We start from the raw sequence: 20,818 nt of genomic DNA on the forward strand, positions 1-20,818 counted from the left end.
GCTCCTTTGGTGTCTCCTTGGGTTTTGAATCTTGTCTTGAGGTTTTGTTGGGTGAACCTTTCGAACTGTTCGAGGCAAGCACCTGTAAGGATCTCACTTTGAAAATAGTGTTTTTGGTGGCGATCTCTTCGGCCTAGAGAATTTCAGAGTTGCAGGCCTTGTCCTGTAGGAAACCCTTCTTGTCTTTTACCAGAGAGAAGGTTTCTTTGAAGCCAGTTCCATCTTTTCTACCCATGGTCATGTTGGACTTTCATGTGAATCAGGTTATCTCCTTACCGGTTACCAGCGTTGCTTAGCGAGGTTGGATATGAAAAGAGCTTTGCAGCATTATCTGAAGAGTATGGAGGAATTTTGTGCTTTGGATAGGTTGTTTGTTCTGTATGGAGGTCCAGAGAAGGGGGCAGCGGCCTCCAAGGTAATTGTAGCCTGGTGGCTGAAGGAAGGGATTGCTTCAGCTTATTTGCTCAAGGGTATGATGTTCCGTTGGTGCTTAAGGCTCATTCCACTTGGGGGGTGGCTACCTCCTGGGCAGAGAGCAGTTTAATTCCGCTTCAGGGCATTTGCAGAGCGGCAGTGTGGTCTTTGTTGCATTCTTTTGTGAAACATTGCAGAATAGATGTGCAGGCGAAAGGGGATGCTGGTTTTGGGGCGACTGTTTTGACTTCTGGTCTCCGGGGGTCCCACCCTTAGAGCTTTAGAGCTTTGGTACTTCCCAAGCGTCTTGACCAGTCTGGAGGATTGCTGAGGAAGGTGAAATTAGGCCTTACCTGCTAATTTTCTTTCCTTTAGACCCTCCAGACCGGTCAAGAGCCCTTCCTGTTTATTGTGTGTTGCTGAAGATTGCTGTAGTTGTCACAGTATGGCAAGAGTACAAAACCAGTCAAAAGAGGTGCCAGACATGTTTTTCTGGATTCACAACTAGTGCAGGTCAGTCTGCTGGTTGTGGTCTGCCTGTGGAAGCACATTTATTTTTGTGTGGGCTAAGGTACAGGGTTCTATGGTGTTGTTCTTTTCTTCTTTTCTTTCTCTGCTTTGTTATCTATATACTGGCTGGTTGGGTTCTGCACAGGATAGATATGCATTATCCAAACTCAGGTGTTCTCAGCCTCCCTCTACTGGTAGGTGTGCATAACCCAAGCGTCTTGACCGGTCTGGAGGGTTGCTGAGGAAAAAGGTATTCTTTCTTTCTAATATTAAACCAGATAACTTTGGGGAGCAACACAGAAAGAAAATTAGCAGGTAAGGCCTAGTTTCACCTGTCCTTAAGTAATAAACTTCTGTCTTTCTCCAAGATACTGGCTGTGTTACCACAACTGTTTCTGCTTTCTTTCTCTGCCAGTGAAGATCGGGTGGTTGTGCGTTTCCTATAGGAACGACTGAGATTCCTTAAGTAGTCCAAATTGTTTCTCTTCTCTCTTAGGTCCTGTGTGAGTTCCTGAAGCTGCCACTTCACTCTGCCTCCCAGTCTTGCATACCTTCCAACTAGAAACATGACAGCAGATAAGGGCCAAAGGGCCCCTCGAGTCTGCCCTTCCTCGGTAACCACCAACTCTGTCTCACTAGCTACTGACTGAAACGCCTTTGAGTCCTTTAAACTGGCCAAAAGCAGCAGCTCTGCTCTTGCAGTGGGAGGAGTCCAGGAAGTGTGCATTCAGCTTCCCTCTGCAGTCTGAGACCTGCATGCCGCTTCTTCTAAGAAACAAAAGGGGCTTCCAAATCTTGTTGAACACCATAAACTGCTTCCTTTTTATTTCCTTTGTAAGCACACAGTCAGTATACATCATTTCTATATTGCTACTAGACGTACGCAGTGCTGTACACATTATATGCAGGTACTTTCTGTGTCCGTAGAGGGCTCACAAACTAAGTTTTTGTACTTGGGGCAATTGGGGGGGAGGGGGGGTTAAGTGACTTGCCCAAGGTCACAAGGAGCTGCAGTGGAAATTGAACCCAGGTTGCCAGGATCAAAACCAGCTGCATCAACCACTAGGCCACTCCTCATTTGTGAGGACGGGAGACCTTCCTCACAAATGAATGTGCATATTTTATGAAATACACATGTATATCCCACTGAAAGTAACTCCTTCCTGACCCCAAGTATGGCAAATATCTTTCAAAATAAAATTCTTTTCCCTAGTCGATAGCTGCACTGTTGTACCCACCAGTATCTTTTCCTCTAAAAAGCTCTCCAAATTGTCACCATTACTGTTACTACTACTGCTACTTATCATTTCTAAAGCGCTACAAGACGTACGCAGCGCTGTATACTTGAACATGAAGAGACAGTCCCTGCTCCACTGAGTTTACAATCTAATTAGGACAGACAAACAGGACAAATAAGGGGTAAGGACAAAGAGTAGCAACATTCCGTGTAGAATCCCAAAGAGTAGCAGCATTCCGTGTGGAATCCCAAAGAGTAGCAAGATTCCGGAATCCCTTATCATTTCTAAAGCGCTACTAGACGTACGCAGCACTGTACACTTGAACATGAAGAGACAGTCCCTGCTCGACAGAGCTTACAGTCTAATTAGGACAGACAAACAGGACAAACAAGAGATAAGGGAATATTAAAGTCAGAATGATAAAATAAGGGTTCTGAACAAGTGAATAAGGGTTAGGAGTTAAAAGCAGCCTCAAAATATATATTGCAGTATTTATATAGTACCTTTAAGCCATCTCCATTTTTTTTATAACAGCTTCCCCTGGAATAGTCGCTACTAGACTAACTGGTTCTGTTTTGGATTCTTCTTTGACTAAGGGCTCATTTGCCTTTTGCCAGTTTTCAGGAACCTGCATGTCCTTACTTGAATCCTGAAATTTAAATCATTTGTATACTGCATTCCCATCCTAAGACAACCAATGCAGTTTACAGTCATTAAAATCAAACATTAACAGAAAATTTCACTATAACATTTAATTACCAACAGTAGAAAAATGTTATTTGGTCCCGGTGGCTTATTCCCTCGTATATTGGCCAGTTCTTTTCTTACCTATTCTGCTTAATGTTGGTTCCTTATTTGTCTGTCGTCCTTTAGAAGTTTTTCCACTGTAAATATTGAAATCAGAGTTATTCAGTACTACGAAATGACCACTTTCCGCAAACTCCTGAAAACGTATCTCTTCGACAAAATATATCATAAAGAACAACATGCGTAACTCTACTTTCTTCAAGATATCCAGGAATATTCTTTAATGTCTTTTGCTTTCTCACTATCTTGTACCTAATGCCTTTGGCTCTAACACTATCATGTATTTCACCATCATGTAACCAAAACTTCTGCTAAACCAAATGTACATTCTTTTCTATTTCCAGTATCCACGATGAATTGTAAGCCACATTGAGCCTGCAAAAAGGTGGGATAATGTGGGATACAAATGTAATATTAATAATACTGCTTTGTCTCTCTTTCTCTCTCCAGATTATTTTTTCCATTTCATTATCCTTTGTAGGCCGTTTATTATGAATATACTTCAACAATGTTATCTTTAACAATATGTTGTTCAAGCTTTGTGTTTCTACCACTTAATTATGCTGCCTTTTCTCCACCTACATCATTCACGAGTATTAAATTTGAAAAAAAAAGGAGTGAAGGGCCAAATGGCTCGCCCAGAGTGCTGTGTACTGTCAATGTCGGTGTCAATTTATTTATTTATATACCGCTGTATCCCCTGAACGGGTTCACCACAGTTTACAGTACATCAGTATTTGAATACCTTGTAATTACAGCAGTAAGTTTGTGTACATTATACATGATATTATGATCATTTTGCAGGCAATTAACATTGAATCATACATCAGTAGCCGTAGGGTACAGGATATTGCAACAATCAACGGTGAATTCAAATTATGGACAATGAATCAATCCTCGGTGGCCATGGGGGTACCTGGTATTGTAACTATTTAGCAGACAAAGAATCAATCATCAGTAGCCATAGGGTTATATGATATTATAACTATTTGGGAAACAATTAACAGTAATCACATCAGTCATCAGTAGCAATAGAGCTTAGCTAAAAATCAGTCATCAGGCTTTGGGGTACAGTAGCAGAGCATTGTATAGTGCATCATGGAACAGTTACAAGTCACGACAATACAGCAATGTGTGGTATCCTTGTTACAGTCATCGTTTATCTTTAATTATGTATTTTCTTGTGTTTAGTTGAGGATTTAAACGACAAGCACAGAAGAGCAAAAAGCCTCCGCACAGGTCAATTCAAGCAGGCAAACACAGCGAAGGTGACACAAAGGATGATGTGGAAGAAAACATCTAACGGACTCAAAGAGTTCACAGCAGGAGGTTTATTCAAAAATACGTAACGGACTCAACACGAATCGTGCTTCGGCCGTGAGGGCCTGCCTCAGGAGTCCCTGTATAGTGTACAAGTCGAACTTCTCTACATTCTATGGCGTCTAAAGAAATGGCCTAGTATCTGTTGCTTCAATTAAGAAGTGCGCTCCTGTGTTTGTTACATTCTACTGTAATTCAGTAGTGTGCGCTTCGATGTTCGCTACAACAGATACTAGGTCATTTCTGTAGACGCCGTAGAACGTAGAGAAGTTTGACTTGTACACTATACAGTGACTCCTGATGCAGGCCCTCATGGCCGAAACACGATTCATGTTGAGTCCCTTATATATTTTTGAATAAACCTCCTGCTGTGAAATCTTTCAGTCCGTTGGATGTTTTTTCCACATCATCCTTTGAGTTACCTTCGGTGTGTTTGCCTGCTAGTTGAGGATTTAGCCGTATTACATTAGGCATCAGTTTTCAGTTACTTCCTAAACGTTAGATAGGCGGGTTTGAGGCGTATTGTGGTAGGCCACATTGAGCCTGCAAATAGGTGGGAAAATGTGGGATACAAATGCAACAAATAATTAAAAATAAATAGGTAAGGAGTTCCAGAATGGAATAGTTATAAAAGAAAATGACAAAGAAGACATGGGTTTAGTTTCCTGTGATGGGGCTGATGGGAGTTAGGCATGGTGTGGAGAAGAGGTTTCCAAGTTCTGGTGAGACAGGAGAGGGGGCTGTCACTGGAGAAAGTCATTGCACCTCCCAGTGCTCGGAGGCAGATTGAAGCTCTTTGGGGTGGACACTGACATGTGAACTAACTTCTAAAGCTCTTTGTACACTGATGGCACTATGATTTATTCATATTTCTGGAAGGAGTTAATGACAGGAAGCATTCCCATATGGTCGCTTGCTGCTCCAGTCTCGAGCTTCCCCGGGTATAGCAGAGGAATGCAAGCTTAGCAAGGACACAGTTAATGGTCCAGATCAAAGAAGGAAGCAGAATCAGCTCTGAATGGATTGTGTGGGCATGCAGGGAAGAAAAAGGATGGCAGAGGCATGAGGGGAGAAAAGTGCCTTGAAAGAAATTAGCAGGGCATTTTTCTTTGCTCTTAACTCCATATCCGAAGCAGTGGCAGGTCACAGAGACACCAGCAGCTAAAACAGCAACAGAAGATAGAGAGAATAATTCATACTTAACATCTGGCTCAGATTTACCATTCATCTGTTCCACTCAGGCCTAGATGTGCCCCCAGAGGTGGTGCACTTGGGTCCAGAGAGGGAGAGAAAATGGTTGCCTATTCCATGCCTGCCATTGAAGAGCACTGAGGACATGCCTTCCAGGTGGTTTCCCTCCAGCCCTCAGACTGGTGCCTTTACGTGCCATTGGGGGAGAAAGAAGTAGCAGAAACCACCAAAGGGAACCCAAATGGAATGGAAGTAGTGATGGGGTTTAGCGTAAAGGCTGAACTCGAGAATTACAGCTTGACTTCTCTGAAAAATCCATGATTATGATGTCAAAGTTTGCAATAGAATTAAAAGCTGGTATTTATCTTTCAGAACATGCCGCGTCATCCTTTAACTGTTTTCTCCAACAGAAGCACGCAGAAGAATACCTGAATTTCCTAAACACACAGGTGCTCACTATTCCTCTGGCACCCAGGGAATCTCACAGCTCTCGGTAAGGAAGCTGCAAAGCCCTCTACTCTTTCCTCCAACTTTGGGCCTAGTGTGTGCTCACGCTGTTAACACACGTTATTGCATGAAATGGGATTTATTGTTAAATAATGTTCAGAACATTCTTTAGCGCATTCTAACACAGTTATCATTCAATGTGATTACAGATATAGGTTGTGGGGGTAACTTTATAACTGGGTGCCTATTATCATAAAAACACTCCTTCCCTCTTCATTAATCCAGTGAACGTCAAGAGTGTCACTCAAAGGTCCAACACTTCATTACCTTGAAGCTTTACAAGGAATGTTGAACTTTTGAGTGACACTGCTGAGGGCTGTTGAATTAACGAAGAGGGGAAAGGGAATGGGGCTTATATACTGCCTTTCTGTGGTTTTTCCAACTACATTCAAAGTGGTTTACATATATTCAAGTACTTATTTTGTACCAGGGACAATGGAGGGTTAAGTGATTTGCCCAGAGTCACAAGGAGCTGCAGTGGGAATTGAACTCAGTTCCCCAGGATCAAAGTCTTTGCTGTTCAGCCCTTCCTGAAGATTGCATTGGTCTGGAGGGATTTACTTCATAATGGCGACACAAGGCACCTGTGTGTCTTCCTATGATAAACTCCCACAAGGCACCTGTGGGTCTTCCTACGTTAAACTCCCAGAAGCAGCTTCAGTAATACTGCAAACGCCCATGCAGGACTTCACCGACCTGCTCTCTGAAGCCGATGTCAGTAAGTGTGTGTGCTGTACGCTTGTACCACCAAAATGCCTGGATGTGGTCCACATAGAAACATGTGCCTGCTGTTTACACACTATTTTGTAAGTTGCATTTCTTTGTGTAAAACAGATGTTATAAAATTACTCGCACATGTGGATCAGCATTTTAAAAAGATTGTCCAAGTCAGAAAGTCCAGTGGCCTAGTGGTTAGGGTGGTGGACTTTGGTCCTGGGGAACTGAGGAACTGAGTTCGATTCCCGGCACGGGCAGCTCCTTGTGACTCTGGGCAAGTCACTTAACCCTCCATTGCCTGCCGCATTGAGCCTGCCATGAGTGGGAAAGCGCGGGGTACAAATGTAACAAAAATAAAAAATCCATTTTACAAACTGAAATGCCCAAATTATAAATAGGGAACACAAGGGACATGGATGTATGTGTGGTCACACAGATAACCACGAAGAGCAATGGGCTGAGTATCAGAGGACCCAGGTTCAAATCTTGTGTTTTAATTGTGAGCCCTGCAGGAACAGAAAAATACCAACTGTACCTGAATCGTACAGCACTTCAATAGCCTTCAGGCCTGCAGGTGTCTTAAAAATTCGGGTACAATAGGTAGTTTTCTGTCCCTGGAGGGCTCACAATTAAAAAATGAAAAAGAGCTGAAGTAGGATTTGAACCTGGGTCCCTGTCAAGCCCTTAGGCTACTCCTCAGATCTGCATGCTGTTCTCTTAAGAATGTCTATAATACCTGAAGCTGTCATACTGCCTGGTATTCCCTTCCGCTTTCACGTTCAGGGGACAGCAACCACTGGGGAATTAAGGAGGTGTCGTGCCTTAATCCCTCCAGAGGGTAACTGCTCAATCAGAGCACTGACATGAAAAGTACAAGGTCTAAATAGCAATGTCCATCTTTTGGACATGGACGTCCCTTCCCCTTCTTATATAACTAAATTGCATTGGCTTCCGGTAAGTGAAAGAATTTCATTTAAAGCAGCTTACTTATTCTTTCAGATTTTATATGGTTTTACTTCTGAATTATTGATTAAGTGTCTGTTCCATTGTTTAGATTTTCATCCCATTTACATAGCAAACTGATACTATACCCTCCTTCTTTAAGAAATCTGCGATTCACTAGAATTTCTAATACCATATTTTCACTCACCGGGGTGGCTCTCTGAAACTCTCTTCCCCTTTGCATTAGACTAGAACAAGATTATTTGTTATCTCGAAGGAAGGTAAAATCGTTCTTGTTTTCTCGATAATGTTCCTATAGATAGGTAAGGTTGATATAGGGCGTTTTTGCTGTGATTATAGTAATGATTTTCATGAACGTCTTGTAACATTTTACTTTGCTGGAATTTTTGTAATTGTTTGATGGAGATCTGTAATTTTGTACACTGCACTGAACCCTTTAAGGGGAATTAGCTGTTAATAAGAATTATATTGATAGGAGTTGGACATCCATATTTTGGGCCCTCCCTAATCCCTCTCAAAACACATGCAGACCACACCTCTTGCCATATGGATATACTGCGGTGTTAGACATCCATATCCTGCCTTTGTAAAATTGGGATTTGGACAACTAAGCAATATAGATATCTAAATGTCAGTTTTCAGACGTCTAAAACAGAAATACAGCTTCTAAAATAGCCACCATGGTAAAATAACTGAGTAGAGTCTGCAATGAGTGGAGGAGTGGCCTAGTGGTTAGGGTGGTGGACTTTGGTCCTGGGGAACTGAGTTCAATTCCCACTTCAGGCACAGGCAGCTCCTTGTGACTCTGGGCAAGTCACTTAACCCTCCATTGCCCCATGTAAGTCGCATTGAGCCTGCCATCAGTGGGAAAGCGCGGGGTACAAATGTAACAAAAATAAAATCCACAAAAGAGGACTTATGATATGGTGGATGAAGACCAGAATGGCATATCCTGAGCACTGAGACAACTCTTAGATCAATTCTGCTTGTTAACTCCGAGAGCAGCTTCCAGCCATTTTTACTGTGCTGCTTTATCCACAGAAAACCTGGCTGCTTGAGATTGCTCAGCCCTTACTTGGCTAAAAGCATGTTCAGGGAACAGCAATGCAGTAGGTGAAACGTAGTCATGAATGACATTTTCAAATCTGTGTATTATTCTGTATGGAAAATGTACTGAACGAAGAGGAAGATGCAGGAGCAGTAGCCTAGTGGTTAGTGCAGTGGACTTTGATCCTGGGGAACTGAGTTTGATTCCCACTGCAGCTCCTTGTGACTCTGGGCAAGTCACTTAACCCTCCATTGCCCCAGGTACAAAATAAGTACTTGAATATATGTAAACCGCTTTGAATGTAGTTGCAAAAACCTCAGAAAAGCGTTATATCAAGTCCCATTTCCCTTTCCCTTATGACATCACAATATCAGAAGTGAGCCAAGTATCGGACAATCAAGCCTTTGTGACATCACTGATGAGGTTGGCTCTTATTGGTGGAATGAGTGGAGGAGTAGCCTAGTGGTTAGTGCAGTGGACTTTGATCCCGGGGAACTGAGTTCGATTCCCACTGCAGCTCCTTGTGACTCTGGGCAAGTCACTTAACCCTCCATTGCCCAAGGTACAAATAAGTACCTCTATATACTATCCAGCTTATTTTCGAAAGAGACGGACGCCCATCTTCCGACACAAATTGGGAGATGGATGTCCATCTCAAAAACAGGTATAATCGAAAGCTGAATTTGGACGGCCCCAACTGCTTTCCGTCACGGGGACGGGCGAAATTCTCGGGGGCGTGGCCGAACAGTAGCGAAGGCGGGACAGGGGCGTTCCGGGGCGTGGTTAACAGATGGACCTCCGCGCCTGATAATGGAAAGAAGCAAGATGTCCCCGACGAGCATTTAGTCCACACAAAGTTGGTCCTGTTTTTTTCACGACCAAGCTTCCAAAAAGTGCCCAAACTGACCAGATGACCACCGGAGGGAATCAGGGATGATCTCCCCTGTCTCCCCCAGTGGTCACTAACCCCCTCCCACCCTAAAAATCAAACTGTTTAAATATTTTTTCCAGCCTCTATGTCAGCCTCAAATACCATACCTAGCTCCATGACAGCGGTATGCAGGTCCCCCGAGCAATTTTAGTTTAGTTGGTGCTGCGCGGGACCCATGCAGAGAGCAAAAATCGGAAGAAAAAAAACATGCAAGTGCAGTCAGGGACATCCAAATTAAAACAATAGTAATAGGGGGATTTGAACCAGCCACCTTCTGATTAAAAGACTTGTGCTCTAACCACTGCACCACTTATTTAGATATTCCTTCACTTTCCATTAAGTCCCTCCAAGTTTCTGTCAGCCAATCACAGCTCATTTACATGACATTGGTGTCAGCTAAAGAAGCTGTGATTGGCTGACAGAAACTTGGAGGGACTTAATGGAAAGGGAAGGAGGTCTAGGCAGCTGAATAAGTGGTGCAGTGGTTAGAGCACAAGTCTTTTAATCAGAAGGTGGCTGGTTCAAATCCCACTATTACTCTTGTTTTAATTTGGACGTCCCTGACTTCACTTGCATGTTTTTTTTTTTGGACGTCCCTGACTGCACTTGCATGTTTTTTTTTTTCTTCCAATTTTTGCTCTTTGCATGGGTCCCGCGCAGCACCAACTAAACTAAAATTGCTCCGGGGACCTGCATACTGCTGTCATGGAGCTAGGTATGATATTTGAGGCTGGCATAGAGGCATCTCAGGGGGACTAGTGCACTAGGAATGCTGGCCCCTCCCACGACCAAATGGCTTGGATTAGGTCCGTTTTTGAGATGGCCGGCAGCGGTTTCGATTATCGCTGAAAACCGCGGACGGCCATCTCTAGGTCCAGCGATCTCACCATTTGTGTCGTCTATCTCTAGAGTCGACACAAATGATGGGATTTCAGCGGGCCGAACCGTATAATCGAAACCGAAGATGGACGGCCATCTCGTTTTGATTTTACGGTTCGCTCCGCCTCTTCGCGGCGCCATCTCTGGAGATGGACGTTTTTACACATGGGCGTTCGCGTTCGATTATGCCCCTCTATGTAAACTGCTTTGAATGTAGTTGGAAAAACCACAGAAAGGCAGTATATCAAGTCCTCTTCCCTTCCCTACCCAGGACACTTCTCAAAGGGAAGTTAAGCTCGGACTTCTCATTGAGTATTGGGTCATAGCTGGCAACTTAATTTCCTCTTTTCACTTGAGTAGAAACGTACAAGGTAGTTTATCAAACACAGCATAAATAAATCAATAGATATTACAAGTAGAAGAATTAGTAAAAAGCAGCCCTCAGCTTCCCAACCTATCCCCTAATGTGTACACCAGGCCTCTTATTCCTTAAAAATCCATGTTAGAAGACAGGAAAGAAATAGTCATCTCCCTTGTATCTTTCAGGAGTTTATTCAGGGACCGCACCAGAAAAATATTCCTCCAGCGTCTTCTTTATCTTAAAGTTCCAGGAATAAGACCGCAATGCTTCTGTATCGCTCCATGGTGCGACTGCACCTTGAGCATTGCGTTCAGTTCTGGTTGCCGTATCTCAAAAAACATATAGCAGAATTAGAAAAGGTTCAAAGAAGAGTGACCAAAATGATAAAGGGGATGGAACTCCTCTCCTACAAAATCCTGAGTGGTGTAGAATGAGTAGAAGTAAATCGATTTCTTTACTCGTTCCAAAAGTACAGGGGACACTCAAGGAAGTTACATGGAAATACTTTTAAATCAAATAGGAGGAAATATTTTTTCACTCAACAACTAGTTAAGCTCTGGAACTCTTTGCTGGAAGATGTTGTAACAACGGTTAGCATATCTGGGTTTAAAAAAAGGTTTGGACAAGTTCCTGGAGGAAAAGTCTATAGTCTGCTACTGAGACAGACATGGGGAAGCAACTGCCAGGTATTTGTGATCTGGCTTAGCCACTGTTAGAAACAGGATACTGGGCTAGATGGGCCATTGGTCTGACCTAGTATGGCTACTCATGTTCTTATGTTCTAATTACTGTATTATGAAACTGCCTGAAGTATAGATTACAAAGTGGCTCATATTCCTGTATTATGTCTTGCAAATATTGAGGATCCATATTATTTTAGGCCCAAAATGACAAGCACAACATTTTTAAATGAATTATACATCAATGTGAGCAATTTTGAAAATTCAGTAGTCAGAAGTTTTTAACTGGGTAGACTTGTGCAAACATGACTCCAAATTACTCTTGTATTTTAAAAACAATACAGTTCCTCCTTCATCTGAAATGTTACATTTCTGTCCAGGACTTAATTTATTTTAAAAAAAATGGAATATGGTAAAAGGCATAGAAATGAACTGTCTCATTTCCAGAAACACACAGGTGCTCATTTTCAAAGTACATAGATGTACACATTTTGTAAATATATGTGCTTTGAAAACGAGCCTTACAATGCTTAATTTGTGACTAAAATTGAAGTTGGAAAAATCTGTATAATCCAGTGGTATAGCCACGGGTGGGCCTGGGTCTATCCAAAATTCTGGCACCCTTGTTATGGCTGCTGGGGATCCCCAAGTCCCGCTAGCTGAAGAGGCTCTCCAGCAACCAGGTCACTCCCCTTCTCGCTGCAGCCAGCGGCACTGTCCATGCGCTGCCTCCCTCTCCTGCGCATGGTCAGTGCTGGCTGCAGCGAGTAGGCAAGTGACCTGTTCTGGCCACCGAAAGACCTCTTCAGCTGGCATGGCTTGGGGATCCCTGCCAGCTCAGGTATTTAGTTATTGGGGATTGTTGGGGCAGGGGCGGAGGGTGGGGGGAATTGTGTGCCCACCCAAAATAGAATGTCTGGCTACACCACAGGTATAATCAATCAGGTGTTAAGATTTAAAAGAAGCCTAAAAAAAAACCTGGGAGGACGATCTTCAAAGTGATTTAACTGGCCATAAAGTTGCTTGTTCGGGGCTCAGCTGCACTTGACCGGTTAGTGCTGCTGAAAATGTCCGGTTAGCCCCCAACTCAAAACTAGCTATTCCAGGAGCTTTCCAGAGGCGGATTCAGCACTTGGCCAGCCAAGGTAACTGCATAACCAGGACCTCATAAAAGTCAGTTCTGTCTTTATGTTGTTCGCCATAGCTGCTTACGTGCTGAATATCGCGCTTAACCAGCTATGGTATTGTCAGCTCCATAAACCTGGAGCCTGGACATGGCCCGGCATCGAATTTCCAGATATAATGCCGATGGCGGTCAGCAAAACGCTGAGTGCCACCGGATGAATATCAACCCCTGGATGTTTAGAATGGATTTGAATAAGCCCAGAGAGGAAACATGACACATCAGCTCAGGAAGTCTGTTCCAACCTTACGGCATAACAGGGTGGGACATGTGGAGCTGAGAAGAATAGAGACAATTGAGTTGCTTGATAAAGATTTATTTATTTATTATTACACTTGTACCCCGCACTTTCCCACTCAAAGTAGGTTCAAATGCGGCTTACATAGTAATAAGGATTACAGAGTATTGATAGAGAAAACATAAGTTAAATAAAGAAGAATAGTAAAAGAGATAGGTAGGTAGGTAGAGCAGGGCAAGGGAGAAAGGAGTAGGAGAGGTGTGAGCAAGGGGTAGGTGAGTATTGGAAGAGGGATAAAGGAGTTGGGAGAAGATGGTCAAGCTTAGGTGAGCACGGGAGGAGTGGTAGAGGGGGCGGGAGGGGGATGGGATATGGGATAAGCATAGGAAAGTTTGGTGGGAGAGGAGAGAGAGGGAGCAGATCCAAATTAAAGAGAACCTGGAATTGTATGCGGGAGCCAGCCAAGTACAATCAAAAAGAGCATAGGTAACACTGAAAAAAGACAGGCAGGCTGATATTTGGGCCTGGATTCCTGCTGATAGTTCTAGTGTGGAGAGGTAGATCTGGGAGTCATAAATGTGACACTGAAAACCATGGGAGATCAGAGCACCAAGGGAAGAAGTATAGATGGAGAAAAGAAGAGGTCCCAGGACAGATCCCTGAGGTACACCAACTGACAGTGGGACAGAAGTGGAGGAGGATTCACCAGAGTATACACTAAAAGTGCGATGGGAGAGAGAAGAAGAAAGCCAGAAAAGAACAGAGCCCTGAAATCCAAGTGAGGACAGCGTATCAAGGAGTAGATGGTGATCAACAGTGTCAAAAGCAGCAGATAGATCGAGAAGGATGAGGTTAGAATAGAGACCTTTGGATCTGGCCAGGAACAGGACATTGGAGACTTGAGCAAGCGCTGCTTCAGTTGAATGAAGAACCACAAGTGACATGTTCAGATGGTTCCGCTGTTGTAGGCAAAAGCAGGTAATCCTGTGTGGCCCAGCGTCCTCTCTTCTAAGCCTTCATTATGACTGAAGTAGGATAATCACGTTGTAAGACTGTAACAAACATATCTGCGGCCTGACGTTTAAATTCCAAAGTTGATAAACATGCTTCTTAAATGTAAAAACTGGCCCACAGGGAAGCTCTTTAGTAACTTACGTGGATGGCCACTTTGAAAATAAAGCAAAGTGTTCCTATCCCAAGGTTTACGAAAAACAGTATAGTCAAAACTTGTACTAGTTCTAGAAATTTGTAGATCCAAATATGATATCGTATGTGCATCATGCTGGTAAATGAACTTCAGATTCTGATCAAAATTATTAAGCCAAATGAAAAAAGTATCAAGGCTGTGAACACTCAATAAAAATTAATCAACCATAGATCTTAGTTGCCAATGTCTGGACCATTCTTCAAGCTTCACTAGATGTCTCCTCATGCTATCCACACCATCAGAGGTATCTACACTGTTACAAAATTTGGTATCTTCTCCAAAGAGGTAAACATTACCATATAGCCCTTCTGCAATATCACTCACAAAGATGCTAAAAACAGCTGGGCCAAGGACCTACCCTTCAACACACCACTGGTAATATCCTTTTCCTCAGAGTGAACTCCATTTGCCACCACCCTCTGTATCCTTAACCAGTTTCTAACCCAGTAAGTCACTTTAGGCCCATACCAAGGGCACCGTTTATTTATCAGCCACGTATGTAAAAACATGTCGAAGGCTTTGCTAAATAAGTACACCACATCTAGCACTCCCCTAAATCCAAACTGTTTGGCTACCCAGTCAAAGAAAATAATCAGATTTATCTGGCAAGATCTACTTCTAGTAAAACCATGCTGCCTCAGGTCCTGTAATCTATTTAATTCCAATAAACCTCATTATTCTCAGTTTTAGAAGGGTTGCCATTGAGTTACTCACCACAGAGGACTGACTGGCCTGTAGTTCCCAACCTCCTCCCTACTTCCGGTTATGTGTAGAGGAACCACATCTGCTGCTCTCTGGTCTTCTGGAACCACTCCCAACCCTAAAGAATATTTGAAAAGGTCAGTCAGAGGAGTCGCCAGAACTTCTCTGAGTTCCTTCAGTACCCTTAGATATATCCCATCCAGCCCCATTGCTTTGTCTACCTTTAGTTTAGCCAACTCTTCATACTCGTCCTTCCCTTCACCCCTTCCCGTGCACTCCGCTCCATGGATAAATCCTTCTTATCTGTTCCCTTCTCCACTACTGCCAACTCCAGACTTCGCGCCTTCTGTCTCGCTGCACCCTACGCCTGGAATAAACTTCCTGAGCCCCTACGTCTTGCCCCATCCTTGGCCACCTTTAAATCTAGACTGAAAGCCCACCTCTTTAACATTGCTTTTGACTCGTAACCACTTGTAACCACCTGCCTCCACCTACCCTCCTTCCTGTACACAATAATTGATTTGATTTGCTTACTTTATTTCTTGTCTATTAGATTGTAAGCTCTTTGAGCAGGGACTGTCTTTCTTCTATGTTTGTGCAGCGCTGCGTATGCCTTGTAGCGCTATAGAAATGCTAAATAGTAGTAGTAGTAGTTCATAAACACAGTCCGCATGAGTTTTGACAACTTTGAATAGTTTTGTGTCATCTGCAAATTTAATCACCTCACTTGTTGTTCCGATTTCCAGATCATTTATAAATATGTTAAATAGCACCGATCCCAGCACAGATCCCTGCGGCACTCCATTATTCGCCCCCCCCCCTAACAAATACAGATGTTTTATTGTAAGCCACCAAGAATTTCAAGATTGTGTAGAGTATAAGCAAAGATGGAACATATAGATAGGTAAGGGAGTAAGAAGAGTTAGAAAGTAAGGTGACTTATTTAAAGAGAGGTGCACATGAGGTCAGATAGATGTTAAGCGGAACCTTTCAGGGAGAGCATTCCAGAGTGTGGGGGCTACTCCAGAGAAGGCTCGCTTGTGGGTATCACATCATGTAATGCCTTTTGGAGAGGGTGTGGTTAGTGATAGTCCTTGAGAGGACCTTAGTATCCTTGGAGGTGTGTAGAGGATCATCCTATTCTTCAGGTACTTGGGGCCATTTCCTTTAAGGGCCTTTTAAATTTAGCCCTGTATTGTACTGGTAGCTAGTGAAGTGGTGTGATGTAGTCATGTTGCTTGCAAACTTCTATTAGTCTTGCTGCAACATTCTGAATCAATTGGAGCTGGTGCAGTTCCTTTGTAGTCAGACTGTTGTAGTCGAATGCATTACAGTAATCCAGTCTTGATGTTATCATGGCATGAACAACTGGGATAAGATTTACCTTCTCGATGTAAGGAGAGAGGCAGCGTAGCTGTTGCATAGTAGAAGCAGCTCTTGAAGGTTGCTTGGATTTGGGGAATCAGAGTAAGTGTTGAATCTAACTGTATTCCAAGGTTCCTGATTTGTGATTTGAGGGGGAGTTCGTACTTCCCAAAAGAGATTTTGATGTCAAGTATGTATCCACTTGTGTTAGGGACCCAGAGAAGCTTGGTTTTACTTGGATTCAGGCAAAGTCTGTTGTGTTTAGCCCATTCTTGATTTCATGTTAGGTAATCACTTTATTCAGAGCTGTAGGTAAATTCAGGTTCAATGGGTATGAGTAGCTGCACATCATCCGCGTAGATGTAGAACTGAGTGCCCATTGACCGAATCAGCTCAGCTAGTGGCTTGAGGTAGATATAGAACAGAATAGGTGACAGTCTTGATCCTTGTGGTACCCCATGGTTGCAATGAGTTGTTGCCAAACATTATGAATTGTTGCCTGTCTGATAGGATCTGAACTAAGCAAGGCATCACCAATGAATGTAAGAACATCAGAACATATGAATTTGCCATACTGGGTCAGACCGATGGTTCTTCTAGCTCAGTATCCTGCTTCCAACCGTTGGCAATTTGTGTCACAAGTACCTGGCAGAATCCCAAAGAGCAAGATGTAAAACATGAATACAGAACAGAAAACTGAAGAGCGGATGTTCATCAGAGCTTCCTGCAGGCATCGGTAGAATCAGAGCAAATTTGTCATCATATGTAGGTGCCCAGAGGGGGCAGCAAAAAAATGCCTTAGAAGGCCTACAAGGGAGCCCAATTCATATCTCACTGCTGCTTGTGATCTTGGAAGTCACTTAACCTCAAATGCCTCAGATTGGAAACTCTCCAGGGTCAGAGAAATACCTAGGGATAGATATTCAGCTTGCAGCAGTCAGGATTTTTCTAAATGCTGACTGCCATGGGCTGAATAGCCCCCTAAATATCAGGTCCTGGGCGGCAACTGGAGTTATTCAGTGCCAGCACCCGGATATCTAGGACTGCTGTTTGTTCAGGTCCAGTATGGCCAGATAGCTCTCCAGACACCGGTACTGAACATTAGCAGTTCCAGAACCCAGATTACTAGGACTGCTGTTTGTTCAGGTCCAGTATGACCAGATAGTTCTCCAGACACCGGTACTGAACATTAGCAGTTCCAGAACCCAGATTACTAGGACTGCTGTTTGTACAGGTCCAGTATGACCGGATAGTTCTCCAGACACTGGTTCTGAATATTAATGGCACCAACATGACCGGATAGTTCTCCAGACCCTGGCACTGAATATTTACAGTTCCACAACCCAGATAACTAGGACTGCTGTTTCTGCAGGTCCAGTATGACCAGATAGTTCTCCAGACACCGGTACTGAACATTAGCGCTTCCAGAACCCTGCTGTTTCTGCTGGTCCAGTATGACCGGATAGTTCTGTGCTTTGACTCCACGCCAAGGCTGCCCTGGCACTAGGGATATATTCAGTGCCACTGAGTGACAGTCACTGGGACAGACAGAGAAATTTAACCAGGCAGGAACCTTTTCTGCCTGTTTAAATCAATCTGAATATTGGCCGACTAGGGTACTTGAATGCAACTCACCTTGAGCTACAACTGAAAAAGGCCTGAGCTAAATCCCAGAATCCCTTCCCTTCTCTTCTACTGCCAATTGCCATCATCCCCTTCTCTCTGCAAGTCACAGCCCACACACCTGAGCCCTACCCTACCTGCTGTTCTTCTTCGCTGCTCTGAGACTGGCTGTTGTCCTGGCTGAGCTCTTATGTGGCATTAAACTCGCCATTCTGTCAGGTCAACTTTTGACACACTGCATGATGTAGGCAAGTAGCACTGCCCTTGAGGTCCAACCACCAGCAGGGATGAAATTTATTTATTGCATTTGTATCCCACATTTTTCAATTTCACTTTGAACCTCATTTTTTCTTTGTTATGTTTCTAGTCTGTTAAAACCATTTGCATTTCTAGGAGCAGGCAGCACAGTCTTTGTCATGGCATCAATGCACAGTCCTATTAAACTGTATTGCTTGTTCATTGACGTTATGAGCTCAGAAACATCTGCCCCAGCAGTAAGGAAACAAAAGAGAATGCAACATCTCTTTTTACCCTGCTGTGCCAACATCTGAGCAGCTGAGGGAGCGGAGAGAGATGAGCAGCCACAGTTACACTTTGAATATAGATGGTGTTTGTCCTCCCAGTGCATGGCTGGAGCTGCTCCAGGACTGCGGATTCCTGCTGGGAATTTGCGGGAGGATGAGGATGAGTGAGCTGAGAATATTTATAGCTGTTGAGTGCTTTCTCAAGAGCTTTTTGCCTTTCTTCTTTCCTTCTGATTCTCTTATACAGCTTCTTTCTTTAACTGGCTCTCATCATGAACACCCTGTCTTGTTGCCCATTTCCATCTGGTTCTCGTCAGGATACCATATTTGCATACTTCCCTTCTTCCCCTTAAACATCTGAAATCAGCACCATACTAAGGGTTATGGAAGCCACAAAAATTGCTCCCATCCCACTGTTTCCTCTCATCAGAGACAGCAAAGCAGGCAGGGCGCCAGTGGGTGAGTCGCCTAGTTCAGTCCGGTCCTGTCTGTAGTAGCACCCGACCATCATGCATGAGAGGTGGAAGGGGAAGACAGGGAGGACTGGTGTATGCAAATCTGGGTTCTGAAATTCAGCGGCATTTATCTGGGTAGGAATGTTTCCTACTCGGATAAATACTGCCCACTGAAAATGTGCACTGATCGCCCCAGCGCTTTTACTGTCCTTACCTGCTGGAATAGTTACCTAATGCTGATTATCACTGTAATTGGATAACTTCCAGTGGCCACCTTGTACCCAGCACTGGTGTCCAGAATATCTGACTACAACTTTCAATGCTAGTATCGGCATAATGCCACCCGTGGAGTTTCAGTACTGGGAGATGGTTTCCCGAAGAGCAGTGGGCTGAGAATCAGGGAAGTCGGGGCTCAGATTCTGATTCTTCCATTATCTGCCATTGCCTCGGGAGCCACGTTGATTGTAAGCTCTCTGTCGGCAGGGACATAACAGCATCATATCTGAATAAATATCACCACTCTACAGCAGTGGCATCATAAAATAAGAAGAACAGGGGGGTCGATATTCAAAGGGTTTTAACTGGTTAGTGCCGCTGAATTTCAGCACTAACCACCAAAGTGAAAACTGGCTATTTGTGGGTAGTCCGGGCATGGAGTCGGTACTTATGCAATTAATGCCGATATTCAGCACTTAACCACCTTTTGGTAATGTGGTCAAGGGTGTGGCTTGGATTGGACACAAACCCAGTCAGACAACAGGAAGTAAGCAAAAATAAGTATTTATTTATCTGAATCCTGAGGCCTGTTACTTCACAGGGCCAGGAACATAAGTTGGAAAACCTTCTTCCATTCAATAAACACAGTCTCAATCAGGCCTCTGCCCATCAAGTAGACAGCTGCATGGGAACAAGGTCAGTGGACCCAGGTTCCCGTGGAAGCATAGACCAGGGTTCTCTTCCCCCCTTCCCCAAGACACCCTCCCCGCACCTACCTCTATACACCCTGGTGGTCTAGTGGCCTGCTCGGGGCACTAAAGATCCCCTTTTTCCTGCCCTGCTCCCGCCGATCCATTCACTGCCGCCGCTTCATTAAAATGACTGTTGAAACTTCAAGTGGCGACCTCGCATGACTTCCGCAGAATTCTCACGAGGCTGCCACTTGAAGTCTCGTCAGCCATTCTAAAGAAGCAGCGGCAGCAAGAGGTTCAGCAGCAGGGGGGCAGGAAAGAATGGAGATCTTTCCTGTCCCGAAGAGACCACTAGACCATCAAGGTATATAGAGGTACGTGTGGGGAGAGCAAAAAAACAGTGAATTTTCATTTGTGATTGGGGTGGTTGCCTGCAGAAATGTAGAGGAAGAGATGGAAACAAGCATGTGGTGGGTGGATGGATTGAGATGGGGATGGGTTAGATTTCTGTCCCTGTGCAAGTCTTTACCAGCAAGCCCAAACATAATCTGTGGCTGATGGGGCTGCCGTGCCCCAAACACAGCCTGTAAGTTCTTAGTTCTTCTCCAAGTCCCAGGTCTGGCTCCAGCCAGACCTCAACACACAATTTGCAAGTCCTCAGTCAAATAGCAAAAGTGGCTTAGCAGGGGAACCCTTACACTACAGGGCAGTTTCTCTCTTCCTGGGGCCTCCCTGACCTATTCAGCTTAGGGCTTTTAGCTCCATCCTGATCTGAGGCCCGCCCCTCTGAGTCAGCAACTGCCTCAGCCTCATCCTCCACCTCAGCAGGCTAGAGCCCCCTGCTGCAAGGAGGCTGAACTGTATCATCCGTGAGAGTACTCTTCATTATACTATCCACTCCTTCCAGTGCGTTTTTTCTAGCAAAAAAGGTGCCGGTACTCAAATGCCAGGTCACCCTTCAGGGGTGGGGTGATCACTGAGAAGCCCAGTCATAGAATCTATGACAAGGCAGAATTGGTGTGTAGAGCCTGAGCTCTTTCATTAAAC

The 20,818-nt window shown here is 44.1% G+C and overlaps 1 protein-coding gene across 1 annotated transcript in view; it reads left to right on the plus strand.

Annotated features, from left to right (window-relative positions):
* The window catches only part of IQCH (IQ motif containing H), a 307,537-nt gene that overhangs the window by 39,597 nt on the left and 247,122 nt on the right, over positions 1-20,818 (plus strand). Inside the window, exon 3 of the mRNA XM_030192830.1 lies at positions 5,891-5,973. Within this exon, the coding sequence (XP_030048690.1) occupies positions 5,891-5,973 (83 nt within the window). The remainder of the gene's footprint in view (positions 1-5,890; positions 5,974-20,818) is intronic.

Source organism: Microcaecilia unicolor, chromosome 1 (assembly GCF_901765095.1).
Source record: "Microcaecilia unicolor chromosome 1, aMicUni1.1, whole genome shotgun sequence".
In the NCBI taxonomy this organism is placed as follows: Eukaryota; Metazoa; Chordata; class Amphibia; order Gymnophiona; family Siphonopidae; genus Microcaecilia; species Microcaecilia unicolor.